The 26,301-nt window shown below is 39.3% G+C and overlaps 1 protein-coding gene across 1 annotated transcript in view; it reads left to right on the top strand.

Moving 5' to 3' along the window:
• ntrk3a (neurotrophic tyrosine kinase, receptor, type 3a) overlaps positions 1-21,858 on the top strand; it is a gene marked incomplete at its 5' end in the record, with an annotated part of 111,933 nt that extends 90,075 nt beyond the window's left edge. Inside the window, 5 exons of the mRNA XM_079450925.1 lie at positions 7,422-7,552; positions 11,068-11,240; positions 11,848-12,091; positions 18,236-18,394; positions 21,360-21,858. Coding sequence (XP_079307051.1) covers positions 7,422-7,552; positions 11,068-11,240; positions 11,848-12,091; positions 18,236-18,394; positions 21,360-21,545 — 893 coding nt within the window. The 3' untranslated portion in view covers positions 21,546-21,858. The remainder of the gene's footprint in view (positions 1-7,421; positions 7,553-11,067; positions 11,241-11,847; positions 12,092-18,235; positions 18,395-21,359) is intronic.
• Positions 21,859-26,301: the final 4,443 nt, after the last annotated feature.

Here is a 26,301-nt window from a genome sequence, read left to right as displayed (position 1 = left end):
CTCCATCTCTCGAGGAAGAGTGTTGGAATTTTTAAAAGGAAATGTGTTACTTTTTGGACATGACACTTTCTTTCTTTCTTTCTTTCTTTCTTTCTTTCTTTCTTTCTTTCTTTCTTTCAATACTATCATCTGTAAAATACAGACCTCAATTGCACGGTGTCCTCACAAAAAATGGGACAAACTGTGACAGCTTTTGACATTCCAGACCCACCCAGTTTCGTCCAGCTCAATCATCCGGGGAACGTGTACTCGAGGTCACTCCATCTCACAAAGCCCAAGCCGATGTGACGTGCTGTGGACTAACGCGTTCCATGCTCAGTTAATTCCCTTCCCTCTAAGCCGGAGCGGCTGGACATTACTCCTCCAGCCTCTCGGATCGAATGGAAACACGGGAGGAATTCTGTAATTGAGTAGCCGCTCCGATCAAAGCCGCATGTCTTGCCATTTATCTGCAATGCGAGAACGTTTAGGCACAGCTTTGTATTTTAGTTGGCGTCGCAGTAAACAGATATCGATCTGTCATTTCGGTCATGGCAAGGCATGAATATAATCACTTTCTGTCGTACGATTTTCAATGTTCTCTGGTTTTCTTAAACTTGTCAATCAGAGCTTGCACACTTACAAGCGTAAGAGCTGGGAATGATCTTGTGCTGTTAGTATTGAGACCTTTAATATTTTTTCTTGTGTACACAACTTTACGACTATAACTGATTTCCTCAGTTTGAAGTCTGAAAAGCATCTATATCTCATCTCTGGGGTATTTCCATCAAAATCATTTGTAATATGCATTGATCAGAAATTTCCGTTTTTTCTTAAGAGGCAATATGTGTCCTACTAGAAATGATATTCGGAAGCTTTTTTAGGGGTTTACGTTTTTTCCAAACAATATGAAAACGCGCTCATGCATGTAGCCTGGCTTTTCATATGTCTTTGTGCATTAGTAATTGTGTCGTGGTTCAATATTGTCTTTCAATACTCATGTTATGCTTTTTCTATACATACGACACCACAAAGTCCTTCATGTCTTCATCCTCTCTGCACACATGATGAACATGTTTTGCACACGCCGTCGCCTGTGGTTAAGCCTTATTTCTTATTCATGTGTTTGTCAGGTTAGCTTGAGCTGTTTTGTGGTTTCGAGAAATAAGACCGTTTCTGATGCCTTTTATTCTTTGTGGCTCTTTCTTACTTTTTTGGACATCTTTACACAAAATCCATTCTGTGCAATAGTTTAGATGTGTTGTAGTTCATCTAGCAGTTTTTCATTTTTTTCCTTCATGTATTTACTGTATAGTGCATTATGCAGTTATTTCCGAAGGAAGATGTGTGTTATTGATTTTATGTTTAAATACACACCCGCAGATTATTATATTATAACCGAAATTATAAATGAGAATATATAACTGATTTTAAAGTATGAATGAATTATAAAACCTATGGATATCGCACAGGCATTACCGTTAACCATAAACAAAACTGCAAAATAGAAGCATTTTTCTAGACGGTCCATATCCTGATTTATGCACCGCTGTTGAAAACAGAAAAGTGCAAACAAAGAGACACACAGACCAGAAAGCTAGAGCATAACGTGGAAACAAGTCGAGTAAATAAAAGCAATCTAGCCTCTAAAGTGACATAAAATAAAAAATGAGATGCAGAACAGCAAATGATTTATTTCCCTACAGGTGAGTAGCGTTCATCCCTGTGAGACATGCGTTTTCACAAAGGGTCCGATCCGTGAGATGCTCTGCTGTGCGCTCTTGGGGGAGGTGGGTAGTGAAATGCCGCAGTCGTGTTTATGTAAGACACATGACTGTCAGGTGGGCGTGTCTCCGCGCTGCAGCAAGCTTCTGATGGACGCGTGCATGCCTGTTTACAGACAGGAACACGTCCGCGTTCCATTCTGAAGGTCCTGGTGGGGCTTTTCTTGACTGTCAGTCGCGATAGCAGGCAGAGGTTGTACACATGGCAGCAGAGATACAGAAGACAAGCGTACATTAACCTTGTCTGCAAACGATTGCACACCCACATGCTTTATTAATAGCATCTTGAGGGCGCTTGTGTAGCTTGTGAACGAAATAACACTTGGATGCGTTCGCAAACACATGTGGCCTAGTCGCACAGGGCTCTATTTAGCGTGGGCATGTGGCTCTTAAGGCAAGACGAGTCGCTTTAAATCGGCCAGTTAAATGCAATGTATTTCGAGTCATCTTGACGTGGTTTTTCATTTTTCACTGACCAAGTCAGTCAATCATTTGTGTTTCATTATTAGCCGATGTTCATAGGCAAGAAATTCCTGGTCGCAAAAATAAGAATGTTGTTACATAAGTAGTATGACTAGAATTGGGATGACTCTTTTTATCCAGCTTTTTAAAGATTAATTTGATTTCAATTGATGTTTTCATACAAAAAAAACGAATATTTTGTAGATCATTTGAGAAAGAATTAAAATACGTCAGTGAATGTGGGTTCGTGTGGGTTTTTTTACCCACAAATGTGAATTGATACATGATTAAAAAAAGATACCTGTTTTGATTTCCTTATTTCTTCATGGCTTCCGTTTTTGACATTTTCTCAAAATTCAGAAAGCGTATAACCAAGGCTATTTACAAAAACATTTGTAATTGCATTAAATCATCAGGCGGCAGGAAATAACATTGGGGACGGCTCGAAATGAACAGGTGCTCTATCAACTTCAGTTAGCGCTGTCTTCAGTTCCAGAGAGAAGGTAAAATGCTGCAGGGCAAGTCCAGCCTATTCCTGAAAGTTTGCGTGCAGCCATTTACACGCAGTTGAACCTGAATCAGCCTCGAACTGGTCTGCTGTGTCATTTGCATTGGGAGTGTTAAACATCTGCCAGAGAACAACAACAACAACAAAAAATCCTAATTAGGATGAAATCGTTGTCCTGTATTCCCAGCTGCTCGCTACGTGATATCTAGTACGGCAACCTCTTCCCAAGAGCGGCCTCTCACAATGCAACCCGGGGGCTAAACACAACAGTTCTTAAAGTGATAGTTCACTCCAAATTAAAATTCTGTCAAATGTTTCTTGTCGTTCCAAACCTATACGTCTTTGTCTTTATTAAGGATTTTTTCAACGATGTCCTCTTTTTGATTCTGTATAATGAAAGTGAAAGGGGACTAGGGCCGTCAAGCTGCAAAATGACAAGTCCTCCAAAGTAATTCAATTTATTCAACTATTCCTTTCATTTGTTCGTCAGACTGAAAGTGCACCTATTACCTGCTAATTGTAAACCTATCAATCATGAGAAAATGGAGAACCCAAAAAAAGAAAGAGCACAGGGCCGTCATCTCTCTTCTCCTTTGTCTCAGCCGCTCTCACCGTCTTCGCCTGTCCTGATTACACAAATGCTTTTTAATTAGTTCGGAGGTAATGCATATGTCTTAATATCCAGCAGTGCGGCGAAAAAACCCTCCGCATGTAAAATTGAGTGCGCTTACGGTCGAAGCAGAAATGTTTACCATCGTCATTGGACGTCTGCCACACTGTGCAAATGAAATTGTCCCTAATATGTTTCTGCTGATTAGAGCCTCTGGTTAGATGGAGAACGGGGAGGTTGCCAGCTAATGCAAAAAGTCTATCCTCAAGTGCTGTCCATTCATCAATATTTGCTTTGGATTTTTTCAAGTCTTGTAAGAGGAATGGTGGAATGGCTGCTAGCTTTGGACAGTAAGTATTGATGTTGGACGGTGGCTTATCCAAAACTCCTGTTTGGAGTAAATACCAGATGCTGTCGTTGTCGGCCATATGGAGCTCGCTGCCTCGCAACAGACTGGGAACTGGAAATTGAAGCAGGTGGATGGTACAGAGATTAAGGACCCACTCGAACCGCATTACATCATGACGTGTTAGGCGTCTGTAGCTGCGGTTAAATCCGATCAGTTTGACGTTTCTATTCATATCGCAAAAGACCTATGGCAGTTTACTTGAAACAGACTTTGGAAATGTTACTTTTAAACGTAACAATGTGATACAATACATTGCTTGGTTGATACTAATGAAGCCCTAATAAGGCCCTTTTTAGTATATTTTTTGTTATTACTTGCATTGCTGTCAATTGGTCAAATCTTTTTTCAAGCAGGATCTTTGTACAGTATTTAATTATGTTGCACTGCCTACGTTTACCGCTAGGTGGATTCCATCGCTCAAGCACTTCAAATAGGGCTGCATCAGACGCTCAGGGGCCAGTGTAGTATCTATCTATTTTGTTAGTGCAATTCTCAAACTTTTCTTAATATTTCCTTTAAGTCCCTGTGAACCGGAAGTTGCGATGGGTTTTAATTCCGTATTTTGACGCATTTCCAAGTGAAATGAAATTTCTAATGAGAAAAATAGTCGGCGTGGCTTTCGTCTCTCTGCGATTTGTCTGGATGAATAAAAACCACCATTGCATTTTTACATCGAACTGGCAGCAGTCTGATAGTTGAAGGGGAGGAGTTAACAGATGCCCCGCCAAGCCATCTGACATATGATATTTAAAGACCACATTACCTGGATGTCCCAAAATTGACTGAAGTGAAGCTACGTTACACACTGAAAGACAATTTTAAAGATCTGAAAAGTTGTTAATCAAAAAAGTCCATGATGAATAGAGATATTGCCTCCCAAAATAAGGAGTCGACTCCGAACCGCCCAAACAAGTCGTTTCGGATGCGAATCTTTTGAGCGTAATGTTTACACGTAACGAATTGAGCCCGCGAAACACTAACACTCTGACCTGCCCACAAACATGACTGATATCTGAATCATGTAACGGAGCTGGAGACGCTGTGTTGTGTGCTGCAAAATCAAGCATGTAGTTGTTTTTACTTCCAAGTCCAAAGGATGATGATGTAAAGAGCCAGAGAATAACCACGATTGCTAAGCAGTATAGTCCAAACCTTTTGTCATTTTACTGAGTTCAGTGTAGGATTTGCGAAACACTTCGCCATGAAAGATGGGTCAGCTTGACTTTATTTGGACCAATAAACCTTTCTGAATCACAACATGTTAGTGTGATTAATAAGACGTCTTCGGTTACTGTATATCTTCTATTGATTCGTAACGTTACTCTTACAGCAGCATTGCGGCTAGCGCATTAACGTCATTATCTTAACAACACAAATCGATGCCATTTTTAGATAACCTTAGTTTCTTTGTGTACTAATAATCTTTGTGTAAGTTACCAATAAACCTCCAAGAGCTGAAATGTAGTTGTGCGTCTATGTGGAAAGACAAATCCCAACAGACTAGGGTAGCCGACCAATCGGAGCACAGTGGGCTTGTGGAAGGGAGGGGTTTAGAGAAACTGAATCTTCGAACTGCTTGGAGGGAACCGTTTAGAGATCTTTGAGAAATTGGTTGATATTTAAGGCATATTTTGAGGACATGACTGGGTTATTTGGGCTTGGAATCTGTTGTTGGGGACTCAAATACAATATTAGGACACTTAAAAATAGAACATAGTGGTCTCTTTTAGATGGATGGTCATTACAGGTGCATTTTGAGATTTTAGCTAAAGATTATGAGGGCACACACATTTTAAAAGGAGAATGGCCCACATTGATAAACTATTTACAATTTTTTTTTTACAATATTTCATAAAAAAAGGGAATTGTAATTTTTGATTTCACTGGTACTTTAAGAACATCTTCATTTTTGTCATAAGAATAAAATAATATGCTTGTCAATAATTACACTCGCTTGCTTGTGTGGTAATTGCAGATGTTTATCTATACAATAAACTGTATGTGTGTAACAAGCACCGTGCATTCTTATATAGTCTAAATATAAGCATGTGATGTGTTAAACGGCACTTACTATCGCATGTTAGCTAAAATGTTAGCAAGCATAACAAGTTACCTTTTGTAACTTTCTTCTTAAGATTGTTTCGTGAATCTGGCCCGTTTTGTAAATTGCGCACTTTATGCTTTGTAACTACTAGTTACTTGAAATGTTTATTTTAGCTTTTAGCAGACAAGCACATCTTCAATGTAAATTAGGTTTATAGATTTATTGTATAAATTAAAACGATTCTATGCCAAATGAACGTTGCCCAACGGTCACCAGCAAAAGCAGGCGGTAACTGCAACACAAATTCATTAAATGATGATCAAATAATGGAGAAAAGAGTTATAAACGGGCATAAATCCAGACAGGCTGTGTAAACAAGCCCACTATTTCAAAGAGCCAGTGCCTGGATTGCAGTTGTGGATGCTGTACATACGCCAGATCGTGGTAGCCTGCTGAATGCTACATAACCCACAGCACTCGTGACTAGCCAGCAAATTAGTTTATTGCACATCTTTGTATTAGGCAGTTGTTTTTGTGTATGTTTCCAATGTTATTTGAAATTCCTTTACAATGCTGAAACTACACCAATGGCGTAGATTTCTGGCACGTTTCAGACACAGCCGGAGATGGGAGCATCGCAGTTTTACTGTCCTACTTCCGACATCAATGTGTTCCAGTAAATCACGTGTCACAGCACATAAAAAATACCCAAACTGTTTGTTTTTAAAAAAATTATAGAACGTACATGAGATACTTTTGATTGTTTGTACCAAACAAATGGGTGAATTTGGTGTATTTGTTAGTAAAGAAATGCCATTTAATTGAGTAATGTTATTGCTTTTTAATTGAGGTTGCCTTTTGTTATCATTTGTGATATGCCGTATTGCGTCCTATCAATCACATTCCTTCTTAACATTTCATGACCATCTGTACATCAAAGTCAGGCGCGCGATGATCACGGACGATTATTACCTGCCTTCTGAAGCGCGCGGCGGTATTTATGAAGGCGTTTGAGGTTACACTTCTCACTCAAGGGCAGAGCCGCAGTAAAGCTCAGCGGGGACTTGAACCGCCAGCAGACCGGTTGCTGCTCCATTACTCTGCCCGGTAGACCAAGCATGGCTTCATTCATCGCTGTTTGAGGGGCAAATCCACCTGATCTCTCGTATTTAGGAGTCATCTGATAACACAGCTCCCGGTGAGAGCCCACGCAAAGCTTTTGAGAAAACCGATGCAAATTACCTCTTTCTGATGTGCGTGGTGTAAACATATACGGCGGGCATATGTTTTAGCAAGCCGGTTAAATGAAATGCACTCGAGATCACAGCAGCCATCTAAGTTGAAGTACATCGCTTATAAAGTACATCAAAGTGTAGCATCGATGCATCATGTTCATCAAAGGCTACATGACCTTGCGTTACCTTTTGGAAGACAAATGGAATATTTAGTGTGAAATTATGCTTTCCATGGGAGATTATTTGATGTATTTTTTGGACCGCTTTTCTGTCGAGTCGACTTGAATCCAACTCCCAAATAATATATTTCTCGATCACAGTTTTAAAGCAATAACCTCCAGAAAGATTGTCACACAATCCGCTTAATCTCTCTCTCTTTCTCTCTTTCAGATGTACAGCACATTAAACGGCGAGACATTGTGCTCAAGAGGGAACTGGGAGAAGGGGCCTTCGGGAAAGTGTTCCTGGCAGAGTGCTACAACCTAAGCCCCACTAAGGACAAAATGCTAGTGGCTGTCAAGGTAAGAAATGATCGGCCCATCGCAGCAGGGCCATTTCGCTCTCTAGTTACGCAGGATTCATTCGAAAGGTCAAGCCCCTCGTCCAGCCCCCCTTATCTGACATATAAAGTTGATCCCCCTGTGCCCGGCAAAGAGGGGTTTCGTTCAGGGAACGATCGCTAGACAGCCTGGCGGTGGAGGATTTGTTGACTAAGATCAATGATGAGATGGAGCTCGGCCGTTCAAGGAGGAGAGATCACCTACAGTTGTGTTTAATATTTGGCAGTGATATAATGTTTGGGGGGTTTTAAAGATACTGCAGGGGTATGATTGGTCTCCATGTCATTGACAGGGAATGAGTCACTGCTGTGGGCAGACAGAGGCTGGATAATGCTTTAAGTTGCTTTACCGCACAGGTCCGTCCACCAAGGTCAAAGGAGTCGGCATTCAGCGAGCTCAGGCAGTCTGTTGAAGTGTGACTCAATGCTGATCTATAAGCAGACAGTCTGTCCGTTTGGAAATGTCAATGTTTGAAGACTTCATGGAAGATGCTGGCAATTTCGTACATTATTTATTTATTATTACTTTTGAAGTATGAGTCAAACGTCTCATCCCGCCCCCTCTAAAGACATGTCAGCCAGTCTGCAAACCCGGACGTTCAAAATGATTGACATACTGGAAGTGTTTTATTATATAGATTTCTGAATTTTCCATCACCCAGTATTAAAAACTTTAAATTAGTCACATGTTAACGTATATGACAGCTATTCATCACATGCAAAATAGCCAGCAGTTATATGTGTGAATCCTGGTATTGTTGACTAAAGAACGCTTGTTTTTTGTGTCTCACACTGCATTTGAAGTCCTTATCAAGCGCAGAATGTGTAAAAATTGGCGTTAGCTGCCTGCAACATATACGTCATATGTTTAAAATGCTTGCTTCCCCCGAGAAGCAACTCAACAAATGAGATATGGATGCTTCAATTGATATTCTGATCAGCATTGAGTTAACCATATTAAAGCACACTCAAAGACACACGGATAGAGCTGCTTTTGGAAATAAAGAGCAAATCTTTGCATTCACATGCCTTTAAAGTTCATTTCTGGAAGAATTTTGGAGCGGACCCAAAGACACTAACTGAAAATTGTTGTTAAAGAGATACTTCATCCAAATCTGTATAGATGTCTTTGTTACGATGAACACAGACCAAGATATTTGGAAGAATGCTTGTAACCAGACAGATTTTGTTCCCCATTGACTACTATAGTAGGAAAAAATACAATGGTGGCCGATAGTGGCCGAGAACTGTTTGCTGTCCTACGTTCTTCAAAGTGTCTTCATCTGTATAATTTGAGGAACGTTGGTCACCAAACAACATTGGTCCCCATTGACTTCTATTGTATGGACCTTGAGACATTTCTCAAAATATCTTCTTTTGTTTTGTTAACTTATATACAGGATTTGAATAAAATGAAGACAGAATTTTTTTTCTTTAAAGTCTCCCGAGTAGGGCTGCAACAAACTATTATTTCGATAATCGACTAATCTAACGATTATTGGAACGATTATTCGACTCCTCGTCGATTGTTTTCGTAGTTTAGGTAGATTATTCAGTTCTTGCAATTAATTAAAATATTGAGTTTGACCTATTTTAACTAATAAATAAGTAAAACAAAGACATTATTTCCTTCAGGTTTCTGGGTTCCATCAATAGTCATAGTCAAACTGCTGCCACTGTGTTTTACATAAGGCAGGGCATTGACACATTTCACAGTTTGATTTCTTCCAAAATTCAGTTTGATTCAATATCAATTCATTTGAATGTATAAAGTAGGTTCTTAGAGTACAGACTTAAGTCGCTTTGTCGGCGATTTTTTTATTGTTGATACTATTGTTTAGTTATGACTGAGCAATGAAATATTCCTCTGGGACTTGGTTAGGAGTAGCACATGGCTTCATAAAGCTCCATTAGACCAGCTGTTGTTTGAAATGCATCCAGCTCACACAGGTCAACATTTCCTTGTTGTTTTGGCCAAAGATCTGCCCACACCTCACTCCTGTCTTTGTCATCTCCCAATTCCACCTGATGCCCGAGACCTCCAACCCCGATTTCTAGTGACAGCCTCTCAGGTGCTGCTGGATTTCCCCCTTTGCTCTCCACAGCCTGTGCAGGGGGCCAATTTAGCAACATAGATGCAATAAAGCATTATGGATAGGGACAGATACCTTGCCATCTGTGAATCGGTACCCCCATCCATCCAAAACGCATCCCCCTCTTCGCCATGCCTGATATAGATTAACCCACGGTAGCTGTAATTAAAATTAAACTGCGAGGTCTGCGAGCGAAACGCAATTATCATATAATTGAAGGAGCGATTGCTCGCAAACGTGCATCGTGAGGCAGAGAAAGGGACAGGGAAACAATTGACATATCATGGCCAAGGACATAGACTGCGCGGGGGGTTATTTTTTCTTGAATGACGTGATATAAGATTAGACATGCTCTGACAAAAAGACAGATATGGCCAGGAAACTATTTCATCTCTTGGAAGACAGAGAGGGTCACAGGAGGCAATTAAAGTCGTCGTGTTGGTCATTTAGAGGTTTGGTTGTGCATCTTTCTGCCAAGACTTGTGGTTTTGGTGCGCTGGATTTATTGGTCTGTCCATTAAAGTGTGCATTAAAAATGACAGAGAATGCATTATACTGTAAAGTGTATGAAGTGTTGTGAGTTGCTGTCACCTGAATGACTAAATGCACTTTAGCAACTTTATTACATTGTTTCTTTAGTGAACTTCAGAAATCCCGTACAATGTATGAGCCATTTACGCACAAGTCATGTACATTTTGATTATGTATTTGAATGCACTTTCTAAAAACGCTCGGAATCGTCATTGTTTGCTGTTGTATAGCTAAAATGCACACATAAGGTTCTGTATACCCAAATTAGGGCTTTTTCGTGACTAATCTTATGCAAAATAAAAGTTTTTGTTTACATAATATACTGTTTATGCGCGTATTGTGTATAATATCTATGTATATAAATCATGCATGCGTTTTTAATTTTAATATTTCATTTAAATAAAAAAATATTTATATATAATACAAACTATATACAAATGTTTATACACATTACACATTTTTTGCATACGATGAGTCGTAAACAAATGTTTGACAGCACTAACGCAAATATATATAAATACAACATAAAGACGGATGCTATTTATAGAAAGCACATTTCTTAACGCTGTTAATCTCATTCACCTGATTAATTGTATAATTATAAATATGTTACGCAATCACAAAACTGCAATTTCCGGTGGCATTTCATTTAAGTATATAGTTAAACACTTTTTCTAATGCCATTGCAATTGTTGTACATTTTCTAATGCATGCAGGTTGGAATTTCTGTGGATACTTTAATTTTCTCTTGCCAGCAAATAAGCATAATTACTGTTGGTCAGTTTGTACTTGAGTAGCTAGTTTTGTGTTTACTGGGAAATAAACCGTCTGTCTTGTTGGGTTGTTTTTGCAGACGCTGAAGGATCCCACCCTTTCAGCCAGGAAAGATTTCCAGCGAGAGGCTGAACTGCTCACCAACCTTCAGCATGAGCACATCGTGAAGTTTTACGGAGTCTGTGTGGACGGCGACCCGCTCATCATGGTCTTTGAGTACATGAAGCATGGAGACCTCAACAAGTTTCTCAGGTGTGTGGGTGCTGCAATTGCTGCTTATGCACTAATAATAATAATCAATCTGATCAAATCACAGTGGAATTTTATTTTATTTCTTTTAAGTAGAATTACTCCACTACAACAATTTAAACACAGTAGCCTGTCATAACAATGCAAAATATAGCGTTGTGATGTCAGGTGGGCCCATGAGATCTTGATTGATAGGTTACAACTTTCCACAGAGGGATTGAACAAGCGACAGGAAGTGGATACACAGGTGTACATTGTTTCCGACAAGACGCTGTCGGAGCAGAAATTGCTTTCTCTGTCCTGCTAGCCGGATTATGGGGGATAACAGGTGTCGTCAAAACTGCTTGATACGTAATGACACTGTAAGAAGATTTCATGAAAGGGCCAGAGAAAACTGGCAGGAATGCAAATTGCATCGTACAGGGTTATTTTGCATACGCAGAGATCACTGGTTGTGGGTGATGAAGGGAAAAAAGAAAAATTTCAACGACTTTAATGTTTATTGCACGGACATAAAACGACCATAAGAATGTTTATGTAATATAATTGTTATGTTGTCTTTATTGAATAAATTGCATTGGTTCTAAAATATTCTCATGTGTCCTTACAGAGCTCATGGTCCAGACGCGTTGATTCTTGTGGATGGTCAGCCACTTCAGACCAATGGAGAACTGGGTTTGTCCCAGATGTTGCATATAGCCACTCAGATCGCATCAGGGATGGTCTACCTGGGGTCTCAGCACTTTGTCCACCGTGACCTTGCAACACGAAACTGCCTGGTGGGCAACGGCCTGCTGGTGAAAATCGGAGACTTCGGAATGTCAAGAGACATCTACAGCACGGATTACTACCGGGTAAGAGTGGATTCATATGAGGGACATAAAAAGTTTATGATTAAAGTTAATAGAAAACACATAGCATTAAAGTTGAATAAGGTCTAAATTAATGCTGGACTGAGATTGTTTGTTGTTGTATTTTTCTTGCATTCATAATGTGCAGGTACAGTTAAAAATGAGCTTGATTAATCATCAAATATTAACAAACACAAATTGACTTCTTGTCTTGGATCGTGATTTATGGTGGATTCATAATAGCACAGCTAACAATTGCTTGTTTTGAACTCTTTCACGAGTTGTAATATTTATATATTTAGCAGCTTTTGCACAAGTTGAACCAAATATTTTAACTTCATCGCTGTTCATGTCGTCTTATGAACTAAATGTAAAAAAAATTAATTTTAGATGAATTTAGATGAATAGATGAACATTTATTCACACTCCCTAGATTAAAGTCATAACAAATTGTTATCTAAGGACACAAAACTCACCATATTTAAAGATGCCGTTTTAATTCTGACATTATTATATATTAAACTTTTAAATATTTGTCATACACACAGTCTAATGATTTAACAAATTGGAAAAAAATTATCCAGAAGAAGAAACAAGTTACAATATTCATATTTTGCTAATCTCCCGTTTTGCATCAATAATTTGTACGTCCATATTTTTCTGTAAAAATTAAGGATTGTGACTTTAAATTCGAGAGTCATTTCATACCGTTAGCCAGTTTTCAGATTTATTTGGGCTAGTTAGCTCAATAACATCCTTAAAACCCATTTGCACTCGGCAACGACTTCTGCATTCGACCCTCATTCAGAATCTTGTCTTGACACAGACACGCTCCTTTCTGTAGCTTTGGCCCAGATGACAGAGGGTCCAATTTATAAGATGAGGGTCCTAAATGAATTAAAATGTATGTCTTCACTTAGCTCTCAAAAAGAGGATGAATGAGGTGACGCTGAATTTAAAGAGCTGGCTTCGCGCTCGACTAGATTAAGCTGATTCGTACATGATCGTTCATCTCACCGCTTTGAATGCTAGTCGCTAAAGGTAAATGAGAATTTTCCTGTGTCACTGCAAAGTCACAATGTGATTCGAGAGCCAAACGTTAAGTTGTTTTAATGTTTTACAGTAGATGCCTTGGCATGTGCCTGTGAGAGTAATGCCAAACCTTGATGCCTGAAATGGACAATGTGTCATAGAGCAAGATAAACAACTGGTAATAACGCAGATTTGACTTAATATTATGTTAATCGTAGCGGGTACCCGATCCAGGTCCTTGGATCACGATGGTGGGTGGAGTGATGCTGTACATGTCCAGTACGCCTGCATCCTCCCTAACCTTCAAGATGGGAAATTGTGCTTTGCAGATTGTGTTTTATACACAGTACATTTTTGGCAGTGTTAGTACTTAAGTAGGTTGATTATTGAAACACATTGGGTGTTAAATCAACGCAAGTGTGTTCAAATGAACAGCGCTAGAAGGTCGCGTTCTTAGTTTATTCTCCTTTTCGAAAGGGAAATAGATAAAAAGCAGCAAGCAAAAAGAGCTGCTGTGCCTCAAAAGTAAAAGATTTTTAAATGCAGAGCCTTTGGGTGACAAGGGTTATTGCACTGCCCAGAGAATCACTTATAGTTGCAATGGAGAAAATATGGTACATTAACAGTAAATGTCAGTTAGTCCATTGCATCTCACTTAATATATTCTGCGACTTTTCATTTAATGGCACTGTGAGATGGCTGATTGCTCTCTGCAGCACAAAAGAGGTCCTGGCTCTCTGTGGTCATTAAAAGTCTTCGAGGAAGAGTAGGGGTGTAACCCTGGCATCCTGGCCAAATTCGCCCATTCACATCTATACATCATGGCCTCCTTATCATCCCCATATGTACTAATTGATTTGTAATGCTGTCTCCTCTCCACCAATAAGATGGTGTGTGGTGGGCGTTCTGGCGCAATATGGCTGCCGTCGCATCATTCTGGTGGATGCGGCACTTTGCTTGTGCTTGAGGAGATTCCCCCTTCCATGTAAAGCGCTTTGAGTACCCAGAAAAGCACTATATAAATGTAAAGAATTCATATTATTTTATTATTATTTATCAATTTTCTCCTCTGAACAAACAGAAAGTTACCCAAACCATCACATGAACAGGCCAATCCAAATATCTGCACGCCGGGGCAATCTGCTTTTATGCATTAAGATGAGCAGCCGTGTTTGGTCCTTCACGAATCACTTTGAGGTTAAAGCGAGGAAGATAATATACAGAAAAGAAGTTAGTTAATCTAATAGAATTCATAGAATTTCAGTGCTTTAATATAAATGAATTATGATGATGGGTAAATGCCACTGTACTTTATATACAGAGCAATGTGATTCAGGGATTTTATATTTCATATAGGCACCATCTCAGAAATACCCAAAGCATACAGAGTAGACTTTGTTTTAATAATAATAATAATATGTTTAATTTATATAGCGCCTCAAGGACTCTTTCCTGAAGGACCAATTCTACAATCAATCATTTCAAAATAACAAATAAAGGGGCATTTGGACATTTGCCCAACCGAGAAGTCACAAAAAAAGATGCAGTGTTTTTTTTTATGCAATGTTATTTCTAGTTATTTGTATAGCATTAACAATGGTAACATCGTAATCTTTAACTTTAAAATGTTTAATTTGGAATCAATTGTGAGTTGATCCCAAAACGAATGTTTCCTATGCGTCCTGTGTACTAACAAAATGTAATTTTTAATCATTTGTATATTTTAGTTTATTCGTAGTGAGATTTAGCATTATCTGCTTTTGTGCTTGTTAGTATTAGAGTTGGTTTTAACGTTTCACATCGTACAGATTAATAGGTTGTTTGCACACACCTTGTGCAAAAGTTATGAATCCATAAGCGTTCCAATAGCATTGAACTCAGTTAGCTTAAGTTTCCCAGCGTCATAATTAGCATTAGCTTCATAGTCATCCTATAGACGGTTTCAGCAGCAACAACATAAACAAACATTATGTGGTCCAAGCTTAACCTCCACAACGAATATATAACTGTTGAGAAGTTTTTATTTAATTTGAAAGAAATATGATATAAATCAATATTGATATAAAATAACTTCCGGCCAGGCGTGTGGATCCGATGAAAACGTCTATAGTGGCTTAGAACATGTCTATTATCACTATTAGGACGTAAATCTTCAAAGATGTTTATGTGAGAGAGCCGACCAGACTCTGCAGGTCCCTGACAGAGCTGTGAGTTTAGTAGCTCTTAACTGCTTTAGACACGTACACCTCCACCTCCAGGAACCAAGATAGCAACCAAAAGCCCTGGTGACACAATGATGTTCATTCTCCAGAAGCAAAGAAAGAAAGAAGCCGGTTAGCCTGGAGTCAGTATTCATCAGGAGCTTGGCTTCCTGCATCCATGTTTGGTTTGATTGTGGAGTATAATCTTATTTGCACATGGAGGAGTGCTGGTGGTCGATTTGAAGGCCCTCGGGTTTTGTTTGACAGAATACATTTGCGGTGAGGACAATGACAAAGTAAACAAGCGTTTCGACTTCTTGCTAGCCTCCAAACCTGACTAAAGCTGAGCAAAGTTGCAAAATTCAGTTTTTCAGAATTAAATTGTATTACTGTACGTCTTTTTTTTTCCATTACACAGTTGTCTTAAAAACCCAAGCCCTGGCTAAATAAGATCTAAAAATGATTCGAATTCTAATCACATTTCCTAATGCTGTCATTTTTTCTAAATGTCTTGTTTTAATGACATCATATCTCATCAGCCGTTTATTGGAACAAACATGCTATTGATTGTAATATGCATTAATTACCGCTATGCGATTCTCATCCCTCATCCCCCTCCTTTAGACGTTAATTGTGTTGCCTTTCATCGGTGCCCTTTTAAATTGCGTTGGCATTTTTGTCACCGCCCTGCCAGTTTTCATTCCGATCTCCGCGAAGCCCCGCAGACTGATTTGCATGCAGTCGCTGGCAAAAGATGGCAAGGAGGTATCCGGCAATGCTATTGGGAAAAATGAAATTTCAATCCGTGCAATCGATTCATTTAACACTCAAGAAACAGTCTCTTGATATACAAAATACAGAATATGTGCAATATGTGGTAGCCTGAATTTGAATCATGCAAATACAAAGCAATACAAAAGCTAAAAAAATATCGTAGTACTATAATAAAAATGATCCGCCTTTAAAATAGTTACGAATTGCCTTGTGTCGATGTTAGCACCATACAGACAATTTGTTTGCCATTTTGTCCATTGCTGATGCTCATAGCTTTATTGCCTTCAACCCCGGCTGACTCTCCAGGCACAAAATGCGATAACACTAAAGTGGGTTGGGTTAGCCAGACGAGCAGCCCGGTGTGGCCATAGGGAGCAGTTCCTGCCCACGCACGGGGAGCACTACCAGCAACCCAGCAGTACCCTGAACTCCATCTCGCGGAACAAGAGGAGCGTTGTTCGACCGCAGCAGGACCGGCATATTGCTTACGCTTCCTAAAGGGCAGAGGCTGGAGGCAGACATTGAGATCCAGGGAGGGGAGGGACATTTGCCACACATCACTGGAGCCGGTGGGACATCTTCCTCCTCTGTGAGAAACTGGCTGCAGTGAGAGGCAGAGAAGCATGGCTTATTAACACACACACGTCTTATATTGTCCTATCGTATCATGCGTTAATGACGTTAAACTGACATAAAAACACACAGGATTGTAATAAAAGTACTCTTAATGCCATCGTCGTTTCATATTTTTGCACTCATTATTTTGAACATCACTCCATGAAATGATTTCGAGACCCTCTGATATTTGTGTGCATTCGTGTATGTGTGTGTTTTCGATAAACAATCAAATCATCAAACGAGAAAACAGTCAAATTTTCCTAATTCTTAAATTGTCATTCTTTTGCTCGCCATGTGCAGAATAAACCGCCGTTGCCAGGGATACACGCCTGCCAGGGCATCGTGGGACGTGAGCCAATGGACATTTATGTTCTTTTCTGCGCTTGTTTGATCGCACTACAATTTTTGCAGGGTAGACATTAACGCATTTTACAAAATAAAAGCACAAGATCAATATGTGAATACACAAACGGCCGTGTTTTGTATTCCGGGGACCTTGAGTGTACAGCACATGGCAGGCTTCTTTGAATTTTGTGTGAAGTCGATGGTCTGACCCTCATGTGATCAACGCACTAATGAGCCTTGTAATTAATACACGGTCACCACTTACCATTTGAAAGCCGCAGTAACCACATGGCCGCCATTGAAACGTCACTCGTGCTTTTCTTGGCATGGCTGTAATTAACACGAGGCAACAGACACAAAGAGAAAATTGATTCTCAATCCAGTATGATGTCGGCTTATGGCGAAGATGATTTATGTTTTATTGTTGCAATCGATGATCCAGCCTGAAGGGAGACTCTACTTATGTAGTTTGATGGGTTGAATCGGACTCCTTTAATGGATATGTTTGGTTTTCCTGCATCTCATTCATCTTCAATGGTTTCTTTTGGTATTTACCTAAACTATTCTGTTTGTATTTAAAACTTGCAAAGCAACAGAATGGATAGTTCACCCACAAATGAAAATTATATCATCATTTACTCAGCCTCTTGTCATTCCAAACCTGTATGACTTTCTTTCGTTTGCAGAACACAAAAGAAGACCCCCATGACTTCCATTGTATGGACACAAAACCAATTCCAGTTAAAGGGCATCGGCATTATTTGGTTACCAACATTCTGCTAAATATCTTCGTGTATACTGCGAAAGATTGAATCAATGAAGACAGATTAAAATTTTTGGGTGAACTATCCCTTTACGATTTCACACTATTTCCGAAGTCACTGACAGAATATGCAAATTGTCCATGTTTACACCTGACCTCAGATAGGTATGAGTTTTGTACTTCCATCGAATCGCACAAGGTGCTTTTGGAACATTTTCAGTCATGCTGGGAAGACACGGTTCACCAGGTTTTGCACATACCTGGATGGTGGAGCTCGCGCCAGCTTGAGCACATGCTGTCAGTGAGGGGAAAAAGAGAACATTTTCAGTATAACTTTTCACACAAAAAATATAATTTGTAATAAAAATTGGTAGAAGGGAAGTCTTTATGAATCCAAATCTTGATTTGCAACAGGTGGGAGGACACACCATGCTGCCCATCCGCTGGATGCCACCAGAAAGCATCATGTACAGGAAGTTCACAACGGAGAGTGACGTGTGGAGCTTCGGCGTTATTCTCTGGGAGATCTTCACCTATGGAAAGCAGCCATGGTTTCAGCTTGCAAATAACGAGGTATGTCAAAAACCAAAGCTGGAATGAACACTGCCGGTTTGTGTGTATTGAAAATCTTAACTGGAGAAACAGGTGAAAATAACAGAAATGATGCTCTGTATTTTTTCAGACCTCAAATACTGCAACTGTAATATGTATTTAGATAAAAATTCTAACGTTTTTTGTGATAACCTGGATTTTTATCACAGATTTCATGCATCTTGTCAGGCTGTCAGTCTTTCCCATTGCTGTAGGATGACTTTGTCACTTTGTTTGATTTTGTTGTAATTCAACAGACACTGAATTTGAATGACCACAGTGCATCTAGAAATGCTGATTTAAGGAAAATGTGGATATTTTTATTTCTTTATTAATGGTTTTCCCTTGAGTCATATAAAAAATAGAAGGCAACTTAGGCTTGTCCTGAACACGATTTGCCTTTAAGAAAGGAACAGGAGGTACATGCTTTGTTGGCTTATACGCTCCCTTGTGTACTGCATTAATGAGTAACCTGCTTCATTTTCTCCTATTATTCCTTTCAATGTTACATTCCAAACATCTGCACACACACGAACAAACACGCACGCACACACACACACACACACACACAAAGATGCTGCTCCAAAATAAATTCCATTGTCTGATTATTTTTTACCTTTTCGGATGTGCCTCTTAATGAATACTATTAAAACACAATTACATGTAGCTACAGTTAAAGCTTTATATAGCTTCTAGAATACTTGTTGGTGTTCCCGGGCTTAATGCTTCCAAATCAAACAAAACTTTGATCTTAGTGGGATGCAATGTGTACAATATGAGAAATTTAATTACATCACATTGCCAGCGGCTGTTTTTGTTATGAAAAGAGGAGCTTCTTTTCACATCAGATAGGAAGTCATGAAGTAAGATCATAAATAGATTAACTAATGCGCTTTAAAGGAAAATCTCATAAAACCTGGGTTGTTTAGGTTATATTTCTCCCCGCAAGCAAAAGGAAGACGTTAGAAATTATATTTTATATGAATGAAAGAGGCTTTGTAGGAGCATTAATATTGTTTGTATTGTGGGATTGTTTATTGAAGCACATCCCCCATTGTCATTACCCAGTGGCATAACTTTGTTTTGAAAAGTGGTGGGGACAGAGATCACAAAAAACAATACTTTAATAAATTGTTTCTGTAGTAACTCGTTGGGAATACTTATATATAGTGGGCGGTCCGTCCATTGGCTACTCCAGCTCTCACAATATGTGGTTCCCAAACTGTCGTTTGGGGAAGGTCACTTGGCTGTTGCGATGCCTTACTCAAAAAAGTTTATTGTTATTACTATAAATGTCACTTGTTCATTCGTTTATGCGTTTTTGTGCACTGGATGTACAAGCAAGCACACATTTTTATATTGGCCGCGTTTCTGAAGTCGTGGCTCTCTGTCTTCCGCAAATATAACGTACGAGTGTGAGCAACGGGAAATGTTGAGAAAGCGGTGCATCCTGCGTTTTCCACAAGTTTTAGATGTGAATGGCCCTTAAATAATACACACCTTCAGCAAGCATTTCTTAATTTCTTCCAAAAAGTGGTGGGGACATGTCATTACCTATATCATTACCCCAAGCCAATAAAAAATTCTCATTACTGTAATACAAAATATTATTTTAGATGCATCATTCAAATTGTAAAGTGTTAATACGCAATGGTAGTACCGCAGTTTATGTGAATTCAAATAAATACAGAATAACAGTAATGAGAGTCTAATGAGTATAATGGGAATTACAATTAAAAGAAATCCAGATGCATTGCAGTAATGAGACTGTTGGGGTTCGAATGTGCATAATTATAAATATAATAAAAATGACAGAATGATAATAATGCCACAAAATAGAAAATCTTGATCCAAAAATAGAAAATATGTTTTGTTGGTCGTTTATAGAGTTAATTCGCAAAAAAATGATTTTCATAAATCATGTTTTTATTGTGCTATCATGTGTTTATTGTTTTTTGGTATTAGTTAGCTGTATTTTTAAGTTGTAATTACTTAAATGTATTAAATTAATTAAATAAATTTGATTAACTTGGAATGCACGGTAAAAACGTGTTTATTTAAATGTTTGAAAACAAAAAACAATTAAAATTAGTTTTTGCAAATTAACTCACCAGTTTTTTTGTGGTATTCACTTTTATAAACAAAAATTCCAGCATGCAGGAACAACATAAACCAGACAGCATCTCTGAAAGGAAATCATGTTTTCCATCGTTCTAAGACACAGCTGGAAATTCTGACATTTCTTTGGCACTTCGGAGTTCCAAGTTGTGAAAAGTAAAAAACAAACCCTCTGCATACAAAAAGTCACTGCTGGATAAAACACTCCACACATAGATTATCAATATCAACTCTGGGAATTATAATCTTTAAGTGGATGACGATTTATGTGTAGAAGATGTGTGCTTTGTATTACACGCCGACAAGGCGACTTGAATACCAATGACAACCAGCGTTCCATATTCTGTTGCCGGAGGGTCTGTGGCTACTGTATTGCATCAGAATGTTGTGAAACTAAATCAAAGTATCCGTCAATAGAACACAGACAGTCGCTAGCTGGAGTCAGAGCGGTGAACTCAAGGGACAACAAACAATTATCTGTCTCTTCCAAAAGTCAATATAAAGCTGTCTACCCGTTCAGATGTCTCGAGTTCCATGAGACGTTGTATTTTGTTTATCGTAATAGACAGGTCGTAGATGTTTTCTATAAAGAACCAGCAAACTGTTACGAGGGGGATCAGATCTGTGGTAGATCAGTCAGTTTCCTTTACTGCCAGACTGTCAGCAAGTAATTTCAGTGTCTGACTTCAAGTACGCTGGTTAATATAGAGAGAAGCCTATTTTGCAGAAATTATAATTCTGCTTATAATGATTGAGCCCATACCCACGATGCATTGCAGTACTATCAGCCAATCAGAAGTATTCACAATGCTTCCCTCTCTCTCTACAGGTAATCGAATGCATTACACAAGGACGCGTACTGGAAAGGCCACGAATTTGTCTCAAGGAAGTGTACGACATCATGCTGGGATGCTGGCAGAGGGAACCACAGCAGCGGTTAAACATCAAAGACATCCAGAAAATTCTTTATAACTTGGGCAAAGCCACACCCGTCTACCTGGATATCCTGGGCTAGTGTTTGTTGGGATTATATTTGTCCGTCTGCGTCTATCCAAAAGAGGAACAACCTGGGAATAACCCAAAAACAACATGTACCTTACTGCTTCACTGTCAGACACCTACAACATGGGGATGGACTTAAGTGCCTGCTACTTCTTTCGATACACTGAATAACAGTCTTTAAAAAGCACTTTTACATTTTGTTTACCTGCATAGAACATGTACAGCAGAGAAGTCTTTCGCTAGTTCTTTCATTTTTCCTTTGGTTTTGGTAAGAAGAGCCTACTTTTAAACTCTGAAGGAAGAACAAAGGAAAACCCCCTTTCCTCAAAAATATGGGAAAAAAAAATTTGTTTTTGTTTCCTGACTGCTTGAGAAAAATCCCTTGTGGTTGTTTTTCATTTTATAAAAATATATATTTTTATTTATTTTTCTTCCTCCAAGTGTGGACGTCTGCCATGTTTCTCGCTGAGGGTATCTCACCTGTGGGATGCGACTGCTTGCCATTGCCAGGTCAGACGACCGGCAAGGACTTTTTGGTGAAAAAGCCTTACGCTCTGATTGGCCGGATCTTCTCTTTGACTCTGCTGGAAGTATCCAACAGGGCTTTTAAATACAATGAGGGGCGAATGGATTAACTTGAAGGAGCAAAGGAACCACTAATCAATACAAAGGAGTTTATTTAAAAAAAACGAATGTATATAATGTAAATTTCAGTGTCACAAGCGACAGTATGTTAAATTATTTCATTTCCTGATTAGATGATTTTAGTTGGCGTGCTGTTACGGTGAGTAAATTCTATAAATATTTTGATAATATTTTAATGTTTCTTTTCACATGTCCATAGAATGTATGTCCATATTTTGATCTGAACGAACTTCCTTTGAATTCCCTTATGCCTCTTATTTTGTTTGTTTGATATGTGACAAAATGTGTTTTCGATGAATACGATTTTCACTGCGAAACACACACACATACCATGGCAGTAAACATCATTGTCTCCGTCCTTGTATTCCAGAGACCATTGGCTTCTAAAATGGTTAAAAAGTAGATTGTAGAAAATCTCATTCCATTCATTAATCTTCATCTCATGGTTGTGCTTCTTTTTAAAACGTCCTTTTAACGTAGTTGAAGTAATAACAGAAAGATGTTTGGACTGTTTGCGAGAGTTGGCATGTGCAAGCCTATTACATCTTTTTACAGTGTTTTCTAGAAATGGACTTATGTTTTTCTTTACATTACATAGCAAACATTGTCAGGTAAAACTACCGTCCTAGTATTTCTTTTCAATCTCTCTCTTATTGTATCCACATTGTATCCATTGACTTTTCAAAATTAGCCTGTAACAAACTTCTGTGAATTCTGTCTCATAATATATATTCCTTTCTCAAACTTTAACAATTGGATTCTTTGCAAACACAATAATGTGAGTGTCATTGTCGGCTTTCCCGAAACTAAGGGCTTATTTAGATCTTCCTTTTTTCTGAAATGACAAACGGCAGTATTATATTGGAAGGTGTTCAATCTGTCTTGCACGCTTTTGCTGGCTCATGCTTTTTCATTGTAGGTGATCCATGGCTCAGTATTTCTCCGATGACAAATCTGTAATCACTGCACATGCAGTCAGTCAGGTGAAGTTTCTCGCAACTTCCTGTCTTAACCATTCAGACTTGAAATGTCGAAACTTTTCAATCTGCCTATCAGCGACAGCAAACTAAATTGCTGTTATGTTGCAATCTGCCCGTCACGATTTTCTGCTTACTACTTAATCTCATCCTTCACATCAGGAAAAGTTCCCGGTGCGCAGGAAGCAACTTGAACATTCGTTTTGTTGTTTTTTTTCTGCTTCCCACAGTGGCCAGATAATTCTCTCTACATCTATGACACGGGGGAAATTGCAAAAAATCTTTCCATAACACCTACAGCGATGTGTTTATGTGTGATAAGATGCTTCTCATTTTTATATTCTTGTCGGCTGCTTGGCCCCGCTGCAGATAGTCACTGACTTTACAATTTTGCCCATGTCGAGTGCGCCAAGCTTTTTATGCAAAAGAGCAACGCAGGAGATTTATCTAGGCAGACGAAATGCCTGCTTTCTGAATTCTGACGTTAATGAAGTAAACAGGCCGGCCTTCACCCAGAACCTTGTCGGAGGGCTTGCCTTTAAACAGAGACATGGTCCTCTTACTGACTGAAGTTTCTGAAAAATTGTCATGATGTGGCGTACCAGATTTTACACGTCAATCGTAGCGCACAGTCGAGCGTTCATGCTAAATTAGGTTCTAATTGGAAGGAAAGAGACAAAATGTCACTTCTGGCAAAGTTGACAGTTCCCAGCTTCCTGTAGAGAGACATGCCATTCAGAATGCGTTGTTGCTGATTTCTAAATAAGAAAATGCTAATTATATATTTATTTAAATTTTATATTATATTATTTTTATATTTTATATTATAGTTTTCTTATTTTGAAATCAAACCCTGCATATATATATCAATTCTATTTTTTTCTCTGAAAACTGTATCCAGTATTTCTTTCCCACCCAACTCACTTTTATTAAAATACTGGTTTAATAAAATATGAAAGAAATTCATTAAAACTCCATTAGCACAAGCATGCTTCATCTCCAATATTTAACAATTTCATAAAAATCCAATAAAACATTATTTTCTTATCCATTCAATATATAACCAGCCAGCAATTTCTTCCTTTAATATTTTGCCAAACATAATCTTTATATATCTGTAAGCCCCTTCCTCACGTGCATGTGGCTTCTATCTCTACCAAATCAAAACATCTACCTTCGTGCTGAAGAGAACTAGAGGTTGCGACTTGGTGTTGTGAATCGGTTGAGCTGGTGGCTACTGAAGATTATTTGAGTCATTGACTATATACCTGTGACTAACGGGGTTGAAAGAGTCCAACATTTTCTCCGCATTTTACTCGGCGAGACCGATCGTTGTTCAATGACCTGTGAAAGGGGGATTACACAAACACGTCGAGGAGGGGCCGGCTACTGGGGAGCCCGCATCCTTATCACCCGGAGCTCCCGGAGAACCGAGGCGAACTGAATTAGCAAATTCTGTAAATGAAGAAACGCGGGCGGCAGCTGGTTCGGAGACCGGGGGGATCAAAGAGGGAGACGGTGTGACAGCAGGTTGACGGCGCGACAGCTCCCAGGGTTGGCATGACTCTAATGACTTCACCTTGCAGAAATGGGTGGAAATTACCAATGAAATGAGTTTTTGGCCTGGGCTTTTAGATATCCCTTAAATATGATGGCCGTTCTTGCGGTAATCCCCCCGAGGTGGAGGAGAGCTGTGTGCGGTTGGTTGTGCGAGTGTGAGAAAGGGAAGGGTGGGAAAGATGAATCGGTGAAGGTCAAACACTAACAGAGTGAATGAAAGAGCCACAGCGCTGTCTGTTGGCAGGCTAACAAAGTTGAGTTAAGCATTCGGAGAGAGGCAGAATCTCTCTCTTTTTCTCGCTCGCTCGCCACCGTGGCAGTGCACAGGGCGATTGATGAGAGGTTTAAGACCTTAATCATGAGAAGAAGGAGCGAGGCAGGAAGCTGGAACATTATGGCTGGAATGAGCTCTCTTTCAGCACTTCATAACCCTGCAGAAGGGCTGCAAAACCTCGGCACTGTCACGCTTGGCTGCTGATCTCAGATCAGCCCTCTCCTCATCCATTTATCCTACCTTCTGCGAGCCCGATTTACCAACACATTTAACGCATTCAAGACGAGGAAGAGAAAGTATAATTGGCAATTGGTGACGAAAATGTAAAACCAAATGCGTAAATTGTCAAATTTAGCATCGGATCACGTCGTGTGTTAACTCTCTCCTTTTTGTAGCTTTTGATTTATTTTCCTGTGAGCGCTCGGATGCAAAACGAATCGAAGCATAGCGCCATTAGAACTACTAACAACCCCATCAAATTAGCCGGCCGATGTTTAGATCTCATTTGGCAACGCGACACTAGATTTGCTCACCTGGAGCATTAATCTTCTGTGATGAAGTCACGCTAAATATCTAAACTGATTCAATATCTTATCCCGAATCGTCTGCAGATCTCAACCATGCAGTCGCTTGTATAAAAACACGTCATCCTGCTTAGCCCGCGGGATAAAATTATTTCTCATCTCTTTCGAAACATTTAATTAAAGATCTTTATCTGATTCCAAACCCCACTCCTAAATTACAAATGAGACTACCAGAGCAAGTCCTTATCTACCTCCAGTGCATTGCGGCTTAAGTACTCTTAATGTACTCTGGAAAAAGCATTTCAAACCCGCTGTCGATCACGGCACGTTTCGGTGATGATACAAATAACGGGGCAACATCTTCGTACCTTTGAAGCACCGATATGGCTATAATACTACGCAAAATGTCTTAGAGTGGCTCCCCTCGGCTCACACTGCAGTCACTGTACGCTCTGGGCACATGGACAAGCATGTGAATCTTGTTACTTAGAACTGAAAGTGCTTCAGAGATCCATAGTTCGGGCCGGCAGGTCAAAGCTGGCCGAATGCAACTCCGGTTTTCTTTAAAAGGGAGGTTAAAATTGACTGCAGCATTAAGACTTCAGATGGGGACAAACTTCTGCATCGTCAGCAGACTTTGACGTCTAGATTAACCTTGCCGATGTGAGCGTGTTGACGGGTTCTCATTGGGATGCACGAAGCGTCTTGGACCTACTCCAGAATCATTGTTTCCTGTGTGAACAGGAAGATGTGAATGTGCCATCTATATACGATTTATACATTTATAGA

This window comes from Barbatula barbatula, assembly GCF_947034865.1.
Source record: "Barbatula barbatula genome assembly, chromosome: 25".
In the NCBI taxonomy this organism is placed as follows: Eukaryota; Metazoa; Chordata; class Actinopteri; order Cypriniformes; family Nemacheilidae; genus Barbatula; species Barbatula barbatula.
This window is presented reverse-complemented; position numbering and strand designations above follow the sequence as displayed.